The 16313-nt window shown below is 42.7% G+C and overlaps 1 protein-coding gene across 4 annotated transcripts in view; it reads right to left on the bottom strand.

Annotated features, from left to right (window-relative positions):
- Srcap (Snf2 related CREBBP activator protein) overlaps positions 1-14388 on the bottom strand; it is a 49433-nt gene extending 35045 nt beyond the window's left edge. For 2 of the 4 annotated variants that reach the window (XM_034489294.2, XM_076943038.1), the window contains exons 1-8: positions 14098-14388; positions 12385-12460; positions 10490-10752; positions 7381-7632; positions 5329-5514; positions 4888-5028; positions 1658-1880; positions 1268-1542 (exon numbers count right to left, since the gene is read on the bottom strand). In XM_034489294.2, the coding sequence (XP_034345185.1) occupies positions 1268-1542; positions 1658-1880; positions 4888-5028; positions 5329-5514; positions 7381-7632; positions 10490-10543 (1131 nt within the window). In that variant the 5' untranslated portion in view covers positions 10544-10752; positions 12385-12460; positions 14098-14388. Of the gene's footprint in view, positions 1-1267; positions 1543-1657; positions 1881-4887; positions 5029-5328; positions 5515-7380; positions 7633-10489; positions 10753-12384; positions 12461-13795; positions 13933-14097 lie in introns of those variants that run through there. The other 2 variants (XM_076943043.1, XM_034489303.2) reach the window with 2 other exon arrangements.
- Between the last annotated feature and the right edge of the window lie 1925 nt (positions 14389-16313).

Below are 16313 nucleotides of genomic sequence, written 5' to 3'. Positions count from 1 at the left end.
CTACACAGTTAGACCCTGTCTCAAAAAATAAGTAAATAAAATGAAATTTAAAAATAATTAAATCAAGGGCTAGAATGATAGCTTATTGGTTAAGAAGAACACCATTCTGCTTCCAGAAGACCTAAGTTCAATTCCCAGCATCCTTATCAAGTGGCTCAAAACCATCTGTAACTCCAGGTCCAGGGGATCTAAAGACTATAGCCTCTGCTGGCATCTGTTATCGTGTATGCACATCCATACGCAGAAACACAAATCCATGCTTCTAATTACAAATACAAGAGATCATAAAGAAATGTAAAATTACAATAATAGTAATTTTAAAACAACCTTAACATGAAGACATTTGGACCAATGGTATAAAAGTCCAAAAGATTTTTTTTTGGAGATGAGTTCTCACTATGTACTTCGTGCTATCTTGGAATTCACTATGTAGACTAGACCAAGCTGGTCTCCAAGATCCACATGCCTCTGCCTCCTGAGAGCTGGGATAAAACTATATGACACTACACAAGCTCCAAAAAAGATTAAAAAAAATTTTTTTTACTTATGTATATGGGTAGCTTGCCTGTATGTACATTTGCACACCAGAAGAGAGCATCGGGTCCCATTATAGATGGTTGTGAGCCACTATGTGATTGCTGGGAATTGAACTCAGGACCTTTGGAAGAGTAGCCAGTGCTCTTAACCACGGAACCTTTTTTTTCTCCAGCCCCCCAAAAAAGACATTTAAGATGATCATCACAACTCTCAAATTCATATCACCTAACAATTTTCATTATATGTATACACAAACACACACACAAATATTTTGCATGTTTGTGCATGCTTGTGGAAACCAAAGCTCATTGTTTGGTGTCTTCCTTAGTCACTCACTGAACTTGGAGCTTACTGATTTAGCTAGACAAGCATGCTTCAAGGATGCTATGTCTGCCTCTTATGTTGAGATTACTATAACATACCATTGCACACACCTTTATGAGGCAGACTGGGGAATGAACTAAGCACTTTACCAACTAAACTATCTCCCCAGCCCTCCCTTAGGAATTTTAAAAGTACAATAAATGCTTCCGTTATATTATCAGAAACCTTGTCAGTTGCAGGCTTCAACTTGGTTTGCAAATGATCAACTTTCCTAGCAATGAAACCCCAATTGTCCTTAACCCAGATTCTTAAAACCATGGCTCAACCTATGCCCAGGATTTTAGAGCTGAAAATTTCCATCTATTTCCCCTCTGAATCTTCCTTCCTGTACCTCTTCTATTTATACCTCCAAATCCTGAGAAGGCTCCTCTTCAATATTTTCTTCAGGCCCATCATGAGTATCACTGTCATGAGAAGAAGGTGTTTGAGACGGGCTAAAAGGTCCACCCAATAGCTGAGGAGGGAGGGAACGGAGCAGCTCTTCCAGAGGCAGTTCTCCTTCATGTCGAAGAAGTTCAATCTCACGCCTCTGGGTCTCTGCATCATTGCCTTCCTGTTGTTCTTCAACCTCTATGGTCTCCTCATCATCCTCTTCTTCCTCTTGGGGTTGAAAGTCCCCATCTATAGCAGGAGAACAAGGTCACAAAGTCCACGGGCCCTGCAAGCCACAGGGTGGGTTTTTCAGCTCTGGAAAGGGAATTTGGGGAAGAGTAACAGGACCAAAGAGCACACACACCTTCATCATCCAGCCGAGAAACAGGGGGTGGAGGACTGGATGCTGCTGAGGAAGAACCAAGACAAGGGGAAGAGCCAGCTTTGCTGGAGGCTAGTGGCTGGTTAAGGCTCTGAGACAGAAGGTCTGAGTACTTCTCAGTTTGCCCTACAATGAAGTCCAGGTGCAGGTCCAAGGCTTTTTTACGTTTTTCTTCAAGCCGAGACTGTTGTTTGAATTGTACCACCTACCATAATCACAAAAGACATTGGTCACCCATATAATCATTTGTTTATATCCTCTTAGTCAACAACTTAGGAATACTACCTTTATGCCAGACTTTGGCCTGCTCATTCAGAAAAAGCTCAAAGTATTTAAGGGGCTTCTGTTCTATACAGTACTTCTAAAAACAAAAGACAAACAAAAAACAAAACAAAATAAAACAAACAACAACAACCAGAAACTGAATAAACACAAGATGGTCAACTTAGTATCTAGGAACTGGAGAACATTACATTAGCAAATTCATCCTAAGTTGGATCTTTAAAAAAATTAATAGCTGGGCAGTGGTGGTGCACACCTTTAGTCCCAGCACTTGGGAGGCAGAGGCAGGTGGATTTCTGAGTTCAAGGCCAGCCTGGTCTACAGAGTGAGTTCCAGAACAGCCAAGAAACCAAAACAGCAAAAACTAGAAAACTTGAGGTTGACAAAATGGCTTAGTATGTAAACACAGATGTTGTAAGCCTAACAACCTGAATTCAACTAGGACCCACAGGATGGGAAAAAGAGAACAAATAATTCCCACAAATTGTTCTCTGACCTCCACACATGAGCTATGGCTTCTGTGCATATAATTTAAAAAATTAAATTTTTTAAAAAAATGGGGCTGAGGGCTGGAGAGATGGCTCAGTGCTTAAGAGCACAAACTACTCTTGCAGAGGACTGAAATTTAATTCTTAGCACCCACATCAGACAGTTCATAACTGCCTATAACTCCAGCTCCAGGAGATCCAACAACCTCTAGCCTTCAAGGTCACCAGCATTCATGTGCATATTGTTGGTATCAGGCTCCGAACCCAGTGACATCACATCTAGGAGACCCCCACATCGTTGCCAAGGCAACAGCCGCACACTCCCAGAATCCACCTGGCTACCTCACCTTTACCTGGGAGATACTACGTCACCGCCCATATAAACAGGCAGGAACCCCCTGACTCACTCTCTTCTTATCTCTTCCACCTTCCTCTCCCCACCTTTGCCCTATCCCCTGAATAAACCTCCTCCCCCTTGGAACCGCGTGGTCTGGAGTGGTCTGTTCTGAGCTGCGGTCGGATTTCTTAAAACTAACACATATCACATACCCATATACAGACATATAATCTAAAAATAATGAAAATAAAGGCTTTTTAAACTTGGGACTAGAATGATGGCTCAGAGGTTAAGAACATGTATTGCTTTTCCTGAGGATAAGTTTGGTTGCCAATACTTTTATCAGGTGGTTCCCAATAATCTATAGCTCCATTTCCCAGAAATCCAACTTGCTCTGGCAGGTATGTAGGAATCTCTGTATGTACATAGTGCTTATAAATATCATCTAGGCACACACACGTACATAAATAAAATGAATCTTTTAAAAGTTTTTACCTCCAGGCATAGTATCAAACACCTTTAATCTTCAACAGTCTAGAGGTAGAGGTAGGTAGACCTCAAGGCCAGTCTGATCTATACAGGGAGTTCTAGCCTAGCCAGAACTCGAAAGACTCTGTCTCTCAAAAACAAACAAACAAACAAACACCTAAGCATGCTGGCTGAAACAGGATTTCTCTAAATGCAAGGGCAGCTTGGGTTCCAGGCCAGTCTAGACTATAGTGAGACTTTGTCTCAAACACACAAAAAAGGAGGAAGGCAAGATAGGTCAACATTAAGATTAACAGCCTGAGCCTGGCAGTGGTGGCGCACGCCTTTAATCCCAACACTTGGGAGGCAGAGGCAGGCGGATTGCTGAGTTCGAGGCCAGCCTGGTCTATAGAGTGAGTTCCAGGACAGCCAGGGCTACACAGAGAAACCCTGTCTCGAAAAACAAAACAAAACAAAAAAGATGAACAGCCTGAGCTAAATCATTGTGACTCTCATAACAGAAACAGAAAACAGACACCCACAAATTGTTCTTTGACCTTCACAATGTGTGACGTGCTATGTCTCCTTACAACAAACCCAAACGTACACATAATAAATAAATGTTAATCTCTGCACCTCCTCCCACTCCCACCCCATTCCAAGCCTAGGTGTTAAATGGCACATTCTCAGAACTCAGGAGACTGAAGCTGGCTCTGGACTAGCATACGTTACATAGACTGCTTCAAATACTACAAAAGTAAACATTGCAGGCAGGAACGTACACTGAAGAAAAGATGAGTTCAAGTCCAGTCACCGTGCTGGTCAAACAGAGGGAAAAGGATCAATCCCTGCTACACAGTGAGTTTGAAGCTAACCTGCTCTATGTGAGATCCCCGTTGCAAAAATGAACAAAAAACAACAAAGGGCCCTTAGACAGTGCGAGGAGCATCTGGAGTTCAAGATATCCTTAACTACACAGCAAATTTGAGGATAACATGAGTCACATGACACCCTGTCTCAAAACTGAAATAGTAAGAAAACCTGTGAAGTACAGCAATATCCCTATCTCAAACAATATAGTATGGCAACTATGTATGTAGTACTTTCTACACCACAATGTATATAATAAAACATTCTAAAACTATTGGAAACTCTTCAATTAGATATTCATATATGCATTTTAAGTCCTAGACTTGACCATCTCCAGATTAGATACCTATAAAGTGACCTAGAACAAATCACACAAGCCAATAAGGGAGATGAAGGATTCAGAGATAATTAGAACTTAACATATGGGCAGAAGAGATAAACAAACAGGAAACATGTTAATATATACCCTGCAAACAGTGGATGGTCTAGGAGTTAAGGAATCCTATTCACCCCCAAATATACAATGGATATTTGCCACTAAAACAGACTGCTAGGTGCTGTTCCCAATGTTTTAGCTGAGTAGGTAGGAAAGGGAAGTCAAGTCCTTCTTCCTTGTGACTCAGTGGTGGAAAGGCCCAGTATACAGGTAAACGTCATAAAGAGCTGGAACTGCAGTGTTAGTTCCTTTAAGTTTTGGTCAGGCCTATTAATAAGACTCCCTCTAACCTGGTCCAGGCCACCCCCTTTTTTCCAGTCTCACTGCTCACCTTCTCCACATTGCTCCAGAACTGCCTAACATCCTTGGCCATGGTAGAAGCAATTCGGCGCAGCTTGGCCTGTTCCTCTCTGCGAGCTCGTTCCTCCTTTTGTCGCTGCTCTTCATGGTGCCGGATCACCATACGTACAACCTATAGAAATAATGACCCAGTATGAAAAAGTTCAAAGCTAAACGTCCCTATCCACACAATCAATACAAATGTAATCAAGGGCAAGAAAAGGCTTAACTCTACATGTAGAAACGACCAAAAGGAATATATTAACTCATGGGCTTTATTTAGGGGTGTGGCCCTGTCTATCCTAGAACTCTGTAGATCAGGCTGGCCTCAAATTCAGAGATTCACCCCCTTCTGCCTCTCCATTGCTGGGATTAAAGGTGGGCACAACCTCCCAGCTAATCATTAAGGTTTCAAATACACCTGAAAACATACCTTCCGGGCCACACCTCGTTTCCATCTCCGCTCCTGAGCAAAGTCAGCAGAGAGCCACTGCATCTCTTCACATAGATAGTCCCAGTGTCCTTTAGGGCGGGGAGGCTCTGGCACTTTAGGTAGCCTTTTCAATGACCAGAATCCCTCCTTCCGAAGTTCAGCAATCCGAGTTTCAATTTCAGCTTCCTAATTTGGGATAATGACATTGATCAAGAGTTCCTACACATACAAGCCATTTCACTGCCCTGGCTGGAATCCTGACCACTGACAGTGTTTTATGCTCATACCAATTCCTCAAGGTAATAGATTCAATTGGGAATGGTGTGAGGGAATATCTACAAAATTAAATTATATTCCTGAGATCATACAGTTAGGAAAGAACTGGAAATCAAAAACAGGTCTAGAAACCTGAGCATGGGAGCACATGTCTTTAATCCTCAACCCTGAAAGGCAAAGGCAGGCAGAACTCTGAGTTCCAGGACAAACTGTTCCACATAGCAACTTCCAAACCAATCAGGGCTACATACTGAGACCCTGTCTCAAAAAACAAAAAACAAAAAACAAACAAACAAACAAACCCCTGTATATATATTATATACATATATATAATATATATATGTATATATGTATAAAATCTCCAGAAAAAAATACCCAAAGAAGCAATTAAATGTGGACATCTGCCTTCCATATGCAAGTGCACACATAATACAAGTGAAATAAGTATAAAAACTCAGGCCATGATTTCATACTCTTTCTGTTCACACAATCTCTGAAAACCCGGAACAAAGGTTAAGACTCAGGAAAACATATTTCAAAGGCAATGCCTACTTCCTTCTTAACTCTAGAGGGTTTCTTAGCACTGTAGAAATCTATTTCTTACAAATATGATTTTAGTCTAATTTATTTAAAATGTCACAGGCTACATACAGACTAGATGTAAATGGGAAAACAATAAATTTTAATACCATAACAGCTTACAAAGTTCTTCAGTGTCTGATGCCTTCTTTATTTAGATTTCCAGTTTTGTTTTTATTTTTTGGCTTTTTGCATTTTTTTTGAGTAGTCTAGCTCACTCTGTAGCCTAGGTTGACTCAAATTCTGTAATCCTGTATCATCATCTCAGAATGCTGGGAATATAGGTGTGAGCTACCTTGGATAGCTCCCTTTAAAATTATATTTAATTTTCAGTTTTAAAACAGAGTTTCTCTGTGTAGCCCTGGCTATCCTAGAATTCACTCTGTAGACTAGGCTGGTCTCAAACTCAAAGATCCACCTGCCCCTGCCTCCCAAATACTGGGATTTAAAATGTGCACCATCATCACCTGGCCTAATTTTTTTCAATTATTATTTACTTAAAAAAAAAAAAGACACTGAGCATTTCCTATAGTTAGGGGGTCTTGATCTCATGATACTTCACTTTCTTTACTTCCCAGTGTAGGAATCAGAGGTGAGAGCCACCCTACCTGCCTAATTCTTTCATTTAAATCTGGTTACAGTAGAGAATTTGCCTAGTACATGCAAAAAGGCCCCAGAGCAGTATGAAGACAAAGTTTAAAAGTGTACTTAACAGACATCCCTATTCTGAAAAAGGAAAATAAAAACTGGGGTATAACTCAGTGATAACAACATTTGCCTAAAGGAGAAAGATGGCTCAGCAGTTTAAAGCACTTGTCCTTGCAGAAATCTGAGTTTGATACTAGCACAACTGGGCTCAGCCCAGTTCCAGAGAATATGACACCCTCTCTTACACTAAGAAGACCAGGCTTGGATGTGGTATATACATACATGTAGGCAAGATACTCATATATACAAAAACAATAATTAACCTTTTAATAAAACGGGAACACTTGCCTAGCATGTAAGAAACCTCACTTTAGGCGGAAGGAAGGTTGGTCATGGTCTTTCTTTCTTTTTGTGTATGGGTGTTTTACCTCCATGTATGTTTGCAAACCACTTGAATGCCTGATGCCCATAGAGGTCAGCAGAGGGAATTGGATCCCATGGAACTGAAGTCAATTCCCATGAATCTTCATGGGCCGTCCCAATACATACATGTTTGGCTTGCTCTGCAATTTCTGCATGGCTCTTCTCCCACTTTTGGCCCCTGTTGACTAGGTCAGCAGCATGAGATAAGCTGAATCCCTCCAGAGGAACTGTGGTACCATCTTGTGAGCCTGGAGGTCCATCCAGTGAGGAATCTTGAGCTATATGTTGGGGGGAGATGCCACCTGCCCCACTAGAAGCTGGAGAACTTGATGAGGCAGGGGACACAGGATTGCTGCCTGTCATGCCGTCCGACACCATCTAGAAAAAAGGAAAATGATAGAGAAAAAGGATGCTAAGCATTGTGCTAAATGTTTTAAATATATTTAAATATATTTTTATATTCCACTTTACAACAACAAAAAAAAATGCAGAATAAGGTATCATACCACTCCCATTTTTAATCACCATAAACACTTTGTTGTTGTCTTCTCTTTTCTTTTTGGTGGGTGTCAGAGGGAGGATGCTACAGTTGAAGACAAGGTCTCACTGCATCTGGCCTAGGATTTATAATCCACCTCCCAAGTGCTGGATTTACAGGCTAGTGTTACCACATCAAGCTTGAAAAGTTTTTTAATAAATTAAAATGGCAGAGCCAAATTTCAGGTAGATTTTTGACGTGCAAGACTAACATGCTGATACATACAACTACCTAAATTTAAGACTTCTACTATAGTGATAGAAGTAAAGCTCTCAAAACCAAAAACTTGCTTGTTTTACAAGACTACTACAATACACAATTTCTTTCGTTCTTTTTGTCCTTGAGATAGTCTTTGTACTCACAGAGATGCACATGTCTCTGCCTCAGGAGTGCTGAGATCAAAAAAGCATGCTATGATTTCAAACTTAATAGTCCTTTTAGAACCTGAATTTTTACTCACATAAAGAGGAAGTATGGCAGGTTCATCTATGCAATTTGAGTTAAACACTATGAAAAAAAGTCCCCTAAACTTCTTCACTGGTGATATAGAGGATGGAATAAAACACTCTTCTCAAATACCATACACTACAAAGTATCAACTATAAAAGCAAAAATTGGAAAACAATGTCCCACTGAAATATGACAAATGAACTCACTCATGAAATCCAGTACAATATAGAAGCCTCAATATGCCTCAAATTCCTATCCCAGCTAAATGACTAAAAATTATGTATCTAAATTTCTAATTATCGAAAAAAAATTCTAAATATCAAATCCATTGGAGCAATGCAGAGTGCTTACTTACCTGGATCATGCAAAGCCCTACACTCAACTTCCAGCAACACATTTGAAAGTCCAAAAGGATATGGCACAATGTAAAAAGAGTTTGCTTTAGCATGCATGAGGACCTAATTTCAAAGGCCAGTACAGCAAATGAACAAACTATCCATTGAACTAGCTATCTATGGTGGTACAGGTATAAATCCCAGCACTCAGGAGGCGGAATACATGAAAGAAACTCCCAATTCCCACCTCCATTTTGAAACAGGGTCAAATGTAGCTCAGGTGAGGCTGAAAATTCTTTATATAGCTAAGAATGGACCCCAACTTCTTTTGTTGTTGGCTTTTTTTTTTTTTTTTTTTTTTTTTCAAGACAAGGTTTCTCTGTATAGCCCTGGCTATCCTAGAAATTGCTTTGTGGACTAAGCTGCCCCCAAAACTTAAAGTCTGTCCTCTCTCTGCCTCCAAAGTGCTGGGATTAAAGATGTGTTCCACCACCACCCAGCTGACCTCAAAGCTTCCTGTTCCATCATTCAAAGTACTGGGGTTACCAGTCTATGCCACAATACCCAGTATATATGCACATAGTACTGAGAATCAATGCAAGGCCCAATCCTGAGCCTTGTGCATACCAACTCAGCTATACTCTAGCCCCACAAGAAGCCATGCCTTATTAAATGCAAATGTAGATTTAATTAATTTAAAAAACACACCCTCACTTCACATTCCCATGATATGAGGAAAGAAACAATGCCTCAGTTAATGCTTACCCTGTTCTAGTTACAAATGAAGTTAAACTATTCCTTTAAAAAAAAAAACAAAAACAAAAAACTACTTATTTTATGTATGTGAGTACACTGTCACTGTCTTCAGAAACACCAGAAGACGGCATTGGATGCCCATTACAGATGGTTGCTGGGAGTTGAACTCAGGACCTCTGGAAGAACAGTCAGTGCTCTTAACTGCTAAGCCATCTCTCCGGCCCAGTTAAACTATTCTCAAAGCCTACAGTCTTAGAATCATTTTGCTCAATCTCCATTTACAGTTTAGCCTAGACCTCTCTTTTTTTGTTTTTCATTACTTTGAGTCAGGGTTTCTCTGGGTAGCCGTGGCTGTCCTAGAATTTGTCCTTGAGCTGGCATTGCCTCCCAAGCACTGGGATTATAGACATGTGCCACTTCCTCCTGGCTTAGCCTAGACCTCCTTATGGTAACAAATACGGTGTCTTTCTTTTTTTCAATAATTTTTTGAAGACTTATTTACTTTATTTTATGTAATGTGAGTATACTGTCACGTCTTCAGATACACTGGAAGAAGGTATTGAATCCCATTACAGATGGTTGTGAGTCACCATCTGGTTTCTGGGAATTGAACTCAGGACCTCTGGAAGAACAGTCAGTGCTGAGCCATCTCACTAGCCCATGTGTCTTAAAAAAAAAAAAAAAAAAAAAGACAGGGTCTCACTATGTAGTCTTTACTGGCCTTGATCTCATAGAGATCTGCCTGTCTCTGCCTCTGAGTGCTGTAATTAAAGGCATGTGCCAGCACACCTCTCAAGATCTATACTCTTGGAAATCAACATTATTATTATGTAAAGTAGAAGTGAATATTTGAAGCCAAGCAGGAAACCAAGTGCCTTTGATCACAGCACTTAGAAGTCAGAGACATAAGGATCTGAGTTCAAGGCCAGCCTTGTCTACATAGCAAGTTCCAAGATAGTAGGTGGAGAAACGTTTATCTTTAGAAAACCAAATTAAAGAAGAAAAAATTAGGCCTGATGTGTTATACTCCAATCTAACTGAGAACTAAAGAGAGTCCAAACTTAGGTGGGTAATAAGACCTGCAACACCACTTCTGTCTCAAAGCCATGAACTAGTTCACAAAAAATAATCAAAGGAAGCTTCCCCACTTTCAAACCTGTGTCTGTAGGATTGGGAGCTGAGGATGAGCAGGGGAGGGGCTGCTCTGCATGGTCCCACTCCCAGGCTCCTTGCCGGATGCCTGAAGAATGACTGGGTTATTATCACCGTTGCTGCAGGCCGAGTGGCTGGTGTCCGGCTGCAGGGCATGCTGGGAGCTGGCCTCATTCTGGGCCACCAGCCACCGGGACCTGCCTTCCAGGGCCCGGGGCCCACCAGGGCGTCCCAGCCTCCGCTCAGGTCCACCAGCCTCTGGAGTACCTACAGTTGGATAAAAAGAAAGAAAGAAAAAGAAAAGAAAAAAGTAGAAATAAAATTAAAGGCTATTAAAATAATTGTTTGTTTCTGAGACTAATAGGGTTTTATTTTTTTATTTTAGGTTTTATTCTACCACCCAGGCTCGCCTGGGGCTCACTATTCTCTTGCCTCAGTTTCCAAAGTGCTGGGGTTAAGAACTGTTTGCAGGGATAGGGTAGCTCAGCTGCTTCTGCCTAGCACTCATGAAACATGGCTTCAATCCTTAACCCTGCATAAACCCAGCAGAGCGGCCCACACCTTCAATCTGAAAGCTTGGTAAAGAAAGATCAGAAGTTCAAGGTCATCCTTGGCTATATATTGACTATGAGACCCTTTCTCAAGATGCTACTTATCGCTGTTTCTTGGATATTTACTATGTATCAAATACCTGGAAGTACTTGCTTAGCCAAAAGAGGTAGGACAGACATACACAGATCTGTATATGCCTATATTCGCAGCTATTTGGAACACTGAGACAACTGTTTGAACACAGGCATTAGAGACCAGCCTCAAACACATAATAAGATCTCATTCCCAAAGAAGAAATATGCTAGATAATTGTGGCACATGCCTTTAACCCCAGCACTCAGGAGACAGAGGCAGGTGGATTTCTGTGAGTTTGAGGCCAGCCTGGTATCCAGAAAGAGTTCCAGGACAGCCAGGGCTACAAAAGATCCCCTATCTCAAAAAAAATCAAAAAAACAACAAAAACAAAAAAAGAAAAAAACCAAAAAAACCAGAAAAAAAACAAAAAGAAATATGTCAGGAGTGGTGGTTCATACCTATAATCCCAGCACTTAGGGAACGCTAAGGCAGAATGACTGCTATGAATTCAAAGTCAGCTTGGGCTAGAGACTGAGGACCCCCCACCCCCTTCCTTAAAAAGGAAAACAGGCAGAGAAGAAGCAGGGAGAAACAGAGCTCACTCCGTAGGATACTTGATTAGTACTCCCAGAGCCTGAGACTTCATGCCTAGGACCACAAAGAATTGAGTGTCATGGTGGTACACTTGAGGCAAAAGGATCAAAACTACTTAAGATTATTCTCAGCTATGCAGATTGAGGCCTGTTAAACTATGTGAGATTCTCTAGAAAGAAAGAAAGAAAGAAAGAAAGAAAGAAAGAAAGAAAATAGTAGGAGAACTTAAATCCAGATAGCCTTGTTTCAAAACACTGAAGATGCCAGGTTGGTGGCATAGGCCTTTAATTCTAGCACTGGGAGGCAGAAACAGAAATCTACTAGTTCAAGGCCAGCCTGATCTACAAATCAAGTTTTAGGACACAAAGGGTTACACAGAGAAACTCCGTCAAGAAAAAACCAACAACAACAAAAAGGAAAAACAAAGAAAACAAATAAGCAAAACTAAACCAAACAACAAAACAAAACCACAGAAAAACATAATACTCTTAAGTGTTCTCCCTGGTAGTGCTGAGGTAACACTTTCCCTTATTCAGCCCCAGTTCCATTGTACCATCACCAAACCCTTCATAGAAAACACATGCAATAACCACTCACAATTAACCTATTCTCTCATTATTTCATACTGTTTCTCCCATTAACATCAGCACACAAAATTGTATCTGAAAGTGAGCTCACCTGTGTGAGCAGAGACCACACCCCCTGTGAAAGTCTGCACTTCCACGGTGCCGTGCTGTAATGAAGGAAATCACACCTGAAACAGAAGAGGAAGCAGCAGTGAGGACGCAACCCACATTTGTCAATCCATACTCATCTAAGGCTACTTAACATCAGCTTTACTGGACTTTAAAATACACCCAAAGTCATTTCACATAATAGTAGTAGGAAAAGCTCAGGTTTCAGAAAAATAAAACAGTAAATTGGGCTATGTTGTAGTTCAGTGAGGCCTTGGGGGTAGGTGTGGAGAAGTGCTTCAGTGATTTAAGAGTATATATTGCTCTTGCAGAGGTCCTGGGTTTCATTCCAAGCACCTATATAGCAGCTCACAATAGCTATAACTCCAGTTCCAGTGGACCCAAATTATTATTCGGGCCTGTCTGGACACCAAGCATGCATGTGGTGTATATACGTGTTGTGGCAACAAATCAAATCGTGTTTTGTATGAAGAATTTCACAAGGTTGTACATTCTGGCTGAACAAGAGCAGAGAAGAAATAAGACAACAAAAAGTTTAAAAGCTAAAAGTATTTAAAGCTCTGACAGACAAACGAAGGACAGAAACGTCTCAACTAGAAGTTAACAAAGCCTGCTGGATGCCTGACAGCTTCTTTGCCTTTAACAGAAATGAGGGTGAGGTTCCCCAAAAACAGAAAGCAAATAGTTGGTCATAAAGTAAAGGACCCTTCGAATACAGAACGAGCAAGATGAAACAGCCAAAGAACTTAAAAAAGAGCTTTTTAAGCACACATAAGTGGGGAAGGCTCCAAGGAGATCCAACAGCCGGAAACAAGAAGGGTTAATATTCAAGACCCGGAAGCATTTGCCCAGTTAATTCCTTATCTAGATGCTGTGCTGCCTTGATTCAGCCTCCAGAACATTCCGAAGACTGGAGGTAATCCAAATCCATGAGGCCCGAACTATTGACTCCAGCCTTCATTATCATCTCCCAATAACCCGCAGAACACTGACCCAGCATGACCCTTGACCTCTGCCAAGTTTTTACTACCCAGACGGTAGCCCCGCCCCCTCACGGTCGCCCACCCCACCCAACGTGCGCGCCAGGCTGGGGGAGGGGCCGGCGCGTGCGCGGCTGAAAGCAGGGTGAGCCGGCAGCGCGCACGGCCTAGGGGGGGCGGGGTTCCCGCCAGAACCCAATTCCATAGACTGGGTCACAGGACTCAGAAGTCCGCGTCCGTCAGCGCCCCCACATCAACAGACCGCAAAAGGCTCAGGGAGGAAGAGTTCGTGCGCAAAGTCTCGGTCTCCTAAATGGATTATGGTGGGCACGCGCCCGGACTATTCATCTCATGCACCCTTTTCTCTTCCTCTTCCCTGAGGGGAGGCAGGTTGGTGGGCGGGCAGAAGCGCACCTGGGTCCGTCCTCTCGGGGGGTTTGCTCGCTCACGCACGCGTGCGCAGAAGGGCAGGAGGGGGGCAAGGAGACGCTCCGACACCAGGTGCCACTCGGCCTGACACCCCCCCACACACACACACACACACGTCTCGATGAGCGCGCGCAGGCAACCTCGCTCACCGGCCCCAGGGCCCCGCTTGACGGTGCGCGCGCAGCACCCCGGGAAGGTGGGAAGAGGCGCTCATAGATGCGCGCGCAGTCACCCGTCAGGGGAGGGGAAACTGTGGAGCCTCCGCCATCTTGTCTCCCTCTCCTTACCTGCGTCCTCGGGGGCGTGCTCACCACCCCCCCTCCCGCCGAGGAGGGGGGAGGGCCCCCTCTTGGTCGCCGCCTTCACCGCTTTAAATTCCCCTAAGGGCCGCAACAAGAGCCACCCCAGTGCTCCCAGCGCTTCTAGTCACGCCACGAAGATGAGATGAGTGAATTGAAGAAAAAGGAGACGCTACTCCCAGCGACCCCGCCGCCGCCGCTGCTCCCGAGGCCTCACCAAAATGGCCGCCGCCGTCTCGGCCGCCACCGCCACTAACACCACCACTACCACCACCACCACCAAGGCTCGTTATCGCTACCGCCAGAGCGGCCCGTCTTCTCGCGATACACAGTAACTGGAGGCTGGAGGGGCGGGTAGGCTCGCGTGCCAGCGTAGGACTATGGGGCGCAAAGCAAGGTGGGAGTTGTAGTTCGTTCCGAGGCTCCATGCTGGCCCATCGTGTTTCAATAGGTCTGAAACTTGTGCTGCATTACAGCTGCCCACTGGGACCACCCTTCGGATTTGGGAGTTTTTGTTTTTGCAAATCACCCAGTGAAATGAAACAAATGAGTAGTGGAGCCTAGACCTCCTGATTTCTAAAGCAATTACTTTTTTTTATTTGTTTTTGAAAGGCAAGTTCTCACAATGTAGCTTTGGCTGACATGGACTCACAATGTAGATCAAGGTAACCTTAAACTTACAAAGATTCTCCTGCGTCTGCCGGGATTAACGTGTGCACCACCACTACCAGCTGCGGTCGACTTTGTAGCACTGGTTTCCCAAGAGCTCCCAAACATCTGTGCCATTGGTTTGCATTCTGTTACATTAAGAACTATTTTGAGAGGTTGAGAACATAGCTCAGCGACTAAGAATATTGGCTGCTTCCTCTTCCAGAGGACCCATGTTCTATCTCCAGACTAAAGAAGCTCCTGTCTGTAACTCCAGTTCCAAGGAGTCTGACACCCTCTTCTGGCCTCAGAGAGCAATGCACAAACATAGTGCACAGACATAAGCGCAGGTAAAACACCCATTCACATCAAATAAAAATCCTTAAAAAAATAAAGCCAGGTGGTGGTGGCTCATGGCTTTTAATCCCAATAGAGGCAGAAGAATCTCTGATTTCAAGGCTGTCCTGCTCTACAGAGCTAGTTCGAGGACAGCCAAAGCTACAGAAAAAAGTTTCTGCGTCTAGGGGGAAAATCTTTTTGAGAATCTGATATTCCCTCCCCATTTTAAGGATGCATTTATTATCTGCAACGGTTCCAAGGAAGATCTTGAGCCCTTGGTTACATAGCAAGATTCTGCCTGAAAACATAACATAATTAAGAAAAGAGGATAAAAATAAATCAGAGATGGACGAGTGAGACGCCATTGTGGGGAAACGGAAGTTGAATAGAGACTAGAAGAAAGATTCTTTACAGCTAGGTATGGTAGCATATACACACAATCCCAATTTACTGGTAAAGGCCAGCCTGTGCTGTCGCATAACTCAACACACACACACACACACACACACACACGTTAAGATTCTAAAGTTCGGGCTGGAGAGATGGCTCAGCAGTTAAGAGCACTGACAGCTCTTCTGGAGGTCATGAGTTCAAATCCCAGCAACCATATGGTGGCTCACAACCATCTGTAATGAGATCTGATGCCCTCTTATGGGGTGTCTGAAGAAAGCTACAGTGTACTTACATATAATAAATAAATAAAAACATTTGGGCTGGAGTGAGTGGGGCTGGAGGGAGAAGAGAAGGGAGGGGAGGGGAAAGATTCTAAACTTCAAGATTATCCTGTCTAAAAAAAGGACATGCATATAGTCTTATAGTAATTATGTGTTGCTTTTAGGACTTTAAAGTTGTGTGTGTTTGTTTAGATAATTAACAGAGGCAGAGCTGGAGAGATGGTTTAAGTGGTTAAGAGCGCTGGCTGCTCTTCCAGAGAACCTAGGCATTGATTCTCAGCACCCACATGGAAGCATTTAACAGTTTCTAACTTTAGTCTTAAGGGAATTTAAACCTAGTACATAGACATACATTCAGGCAAACACTCATAAAATAAAAATAAATTCTAAAATTACAGAGGCAATAATAAATGTTTGCTTTTGTAAAAATAAATGTAGTATGAGTTATCAGTAAAAGGATTATCTACCAAAAAAAAAAAAAAAAAAAAAAAAGAAACCCTTCCCCACATGTTCTCAGTACCCTGTCTAGAGTACCCTACCCGG

This window comes from Arvicanthis niloticus, chromosome 1, assembly GCF_011762505.2.
Source record: "Arvicanthis niloticus isolate mArvNil1 chromosome 1, mArvNil1.pat.X, whole genome shotgun sequence".
Taxonomy (NCBI): Eukaryota; Metazoa; Chordata; class Mammalia; order Rodentia; family Muridae; genus Arvicanthis; species Arvicanthis niloticus.
This window is presented reverse-complemented; position numbering and strand designations above follow the sequence as displayed.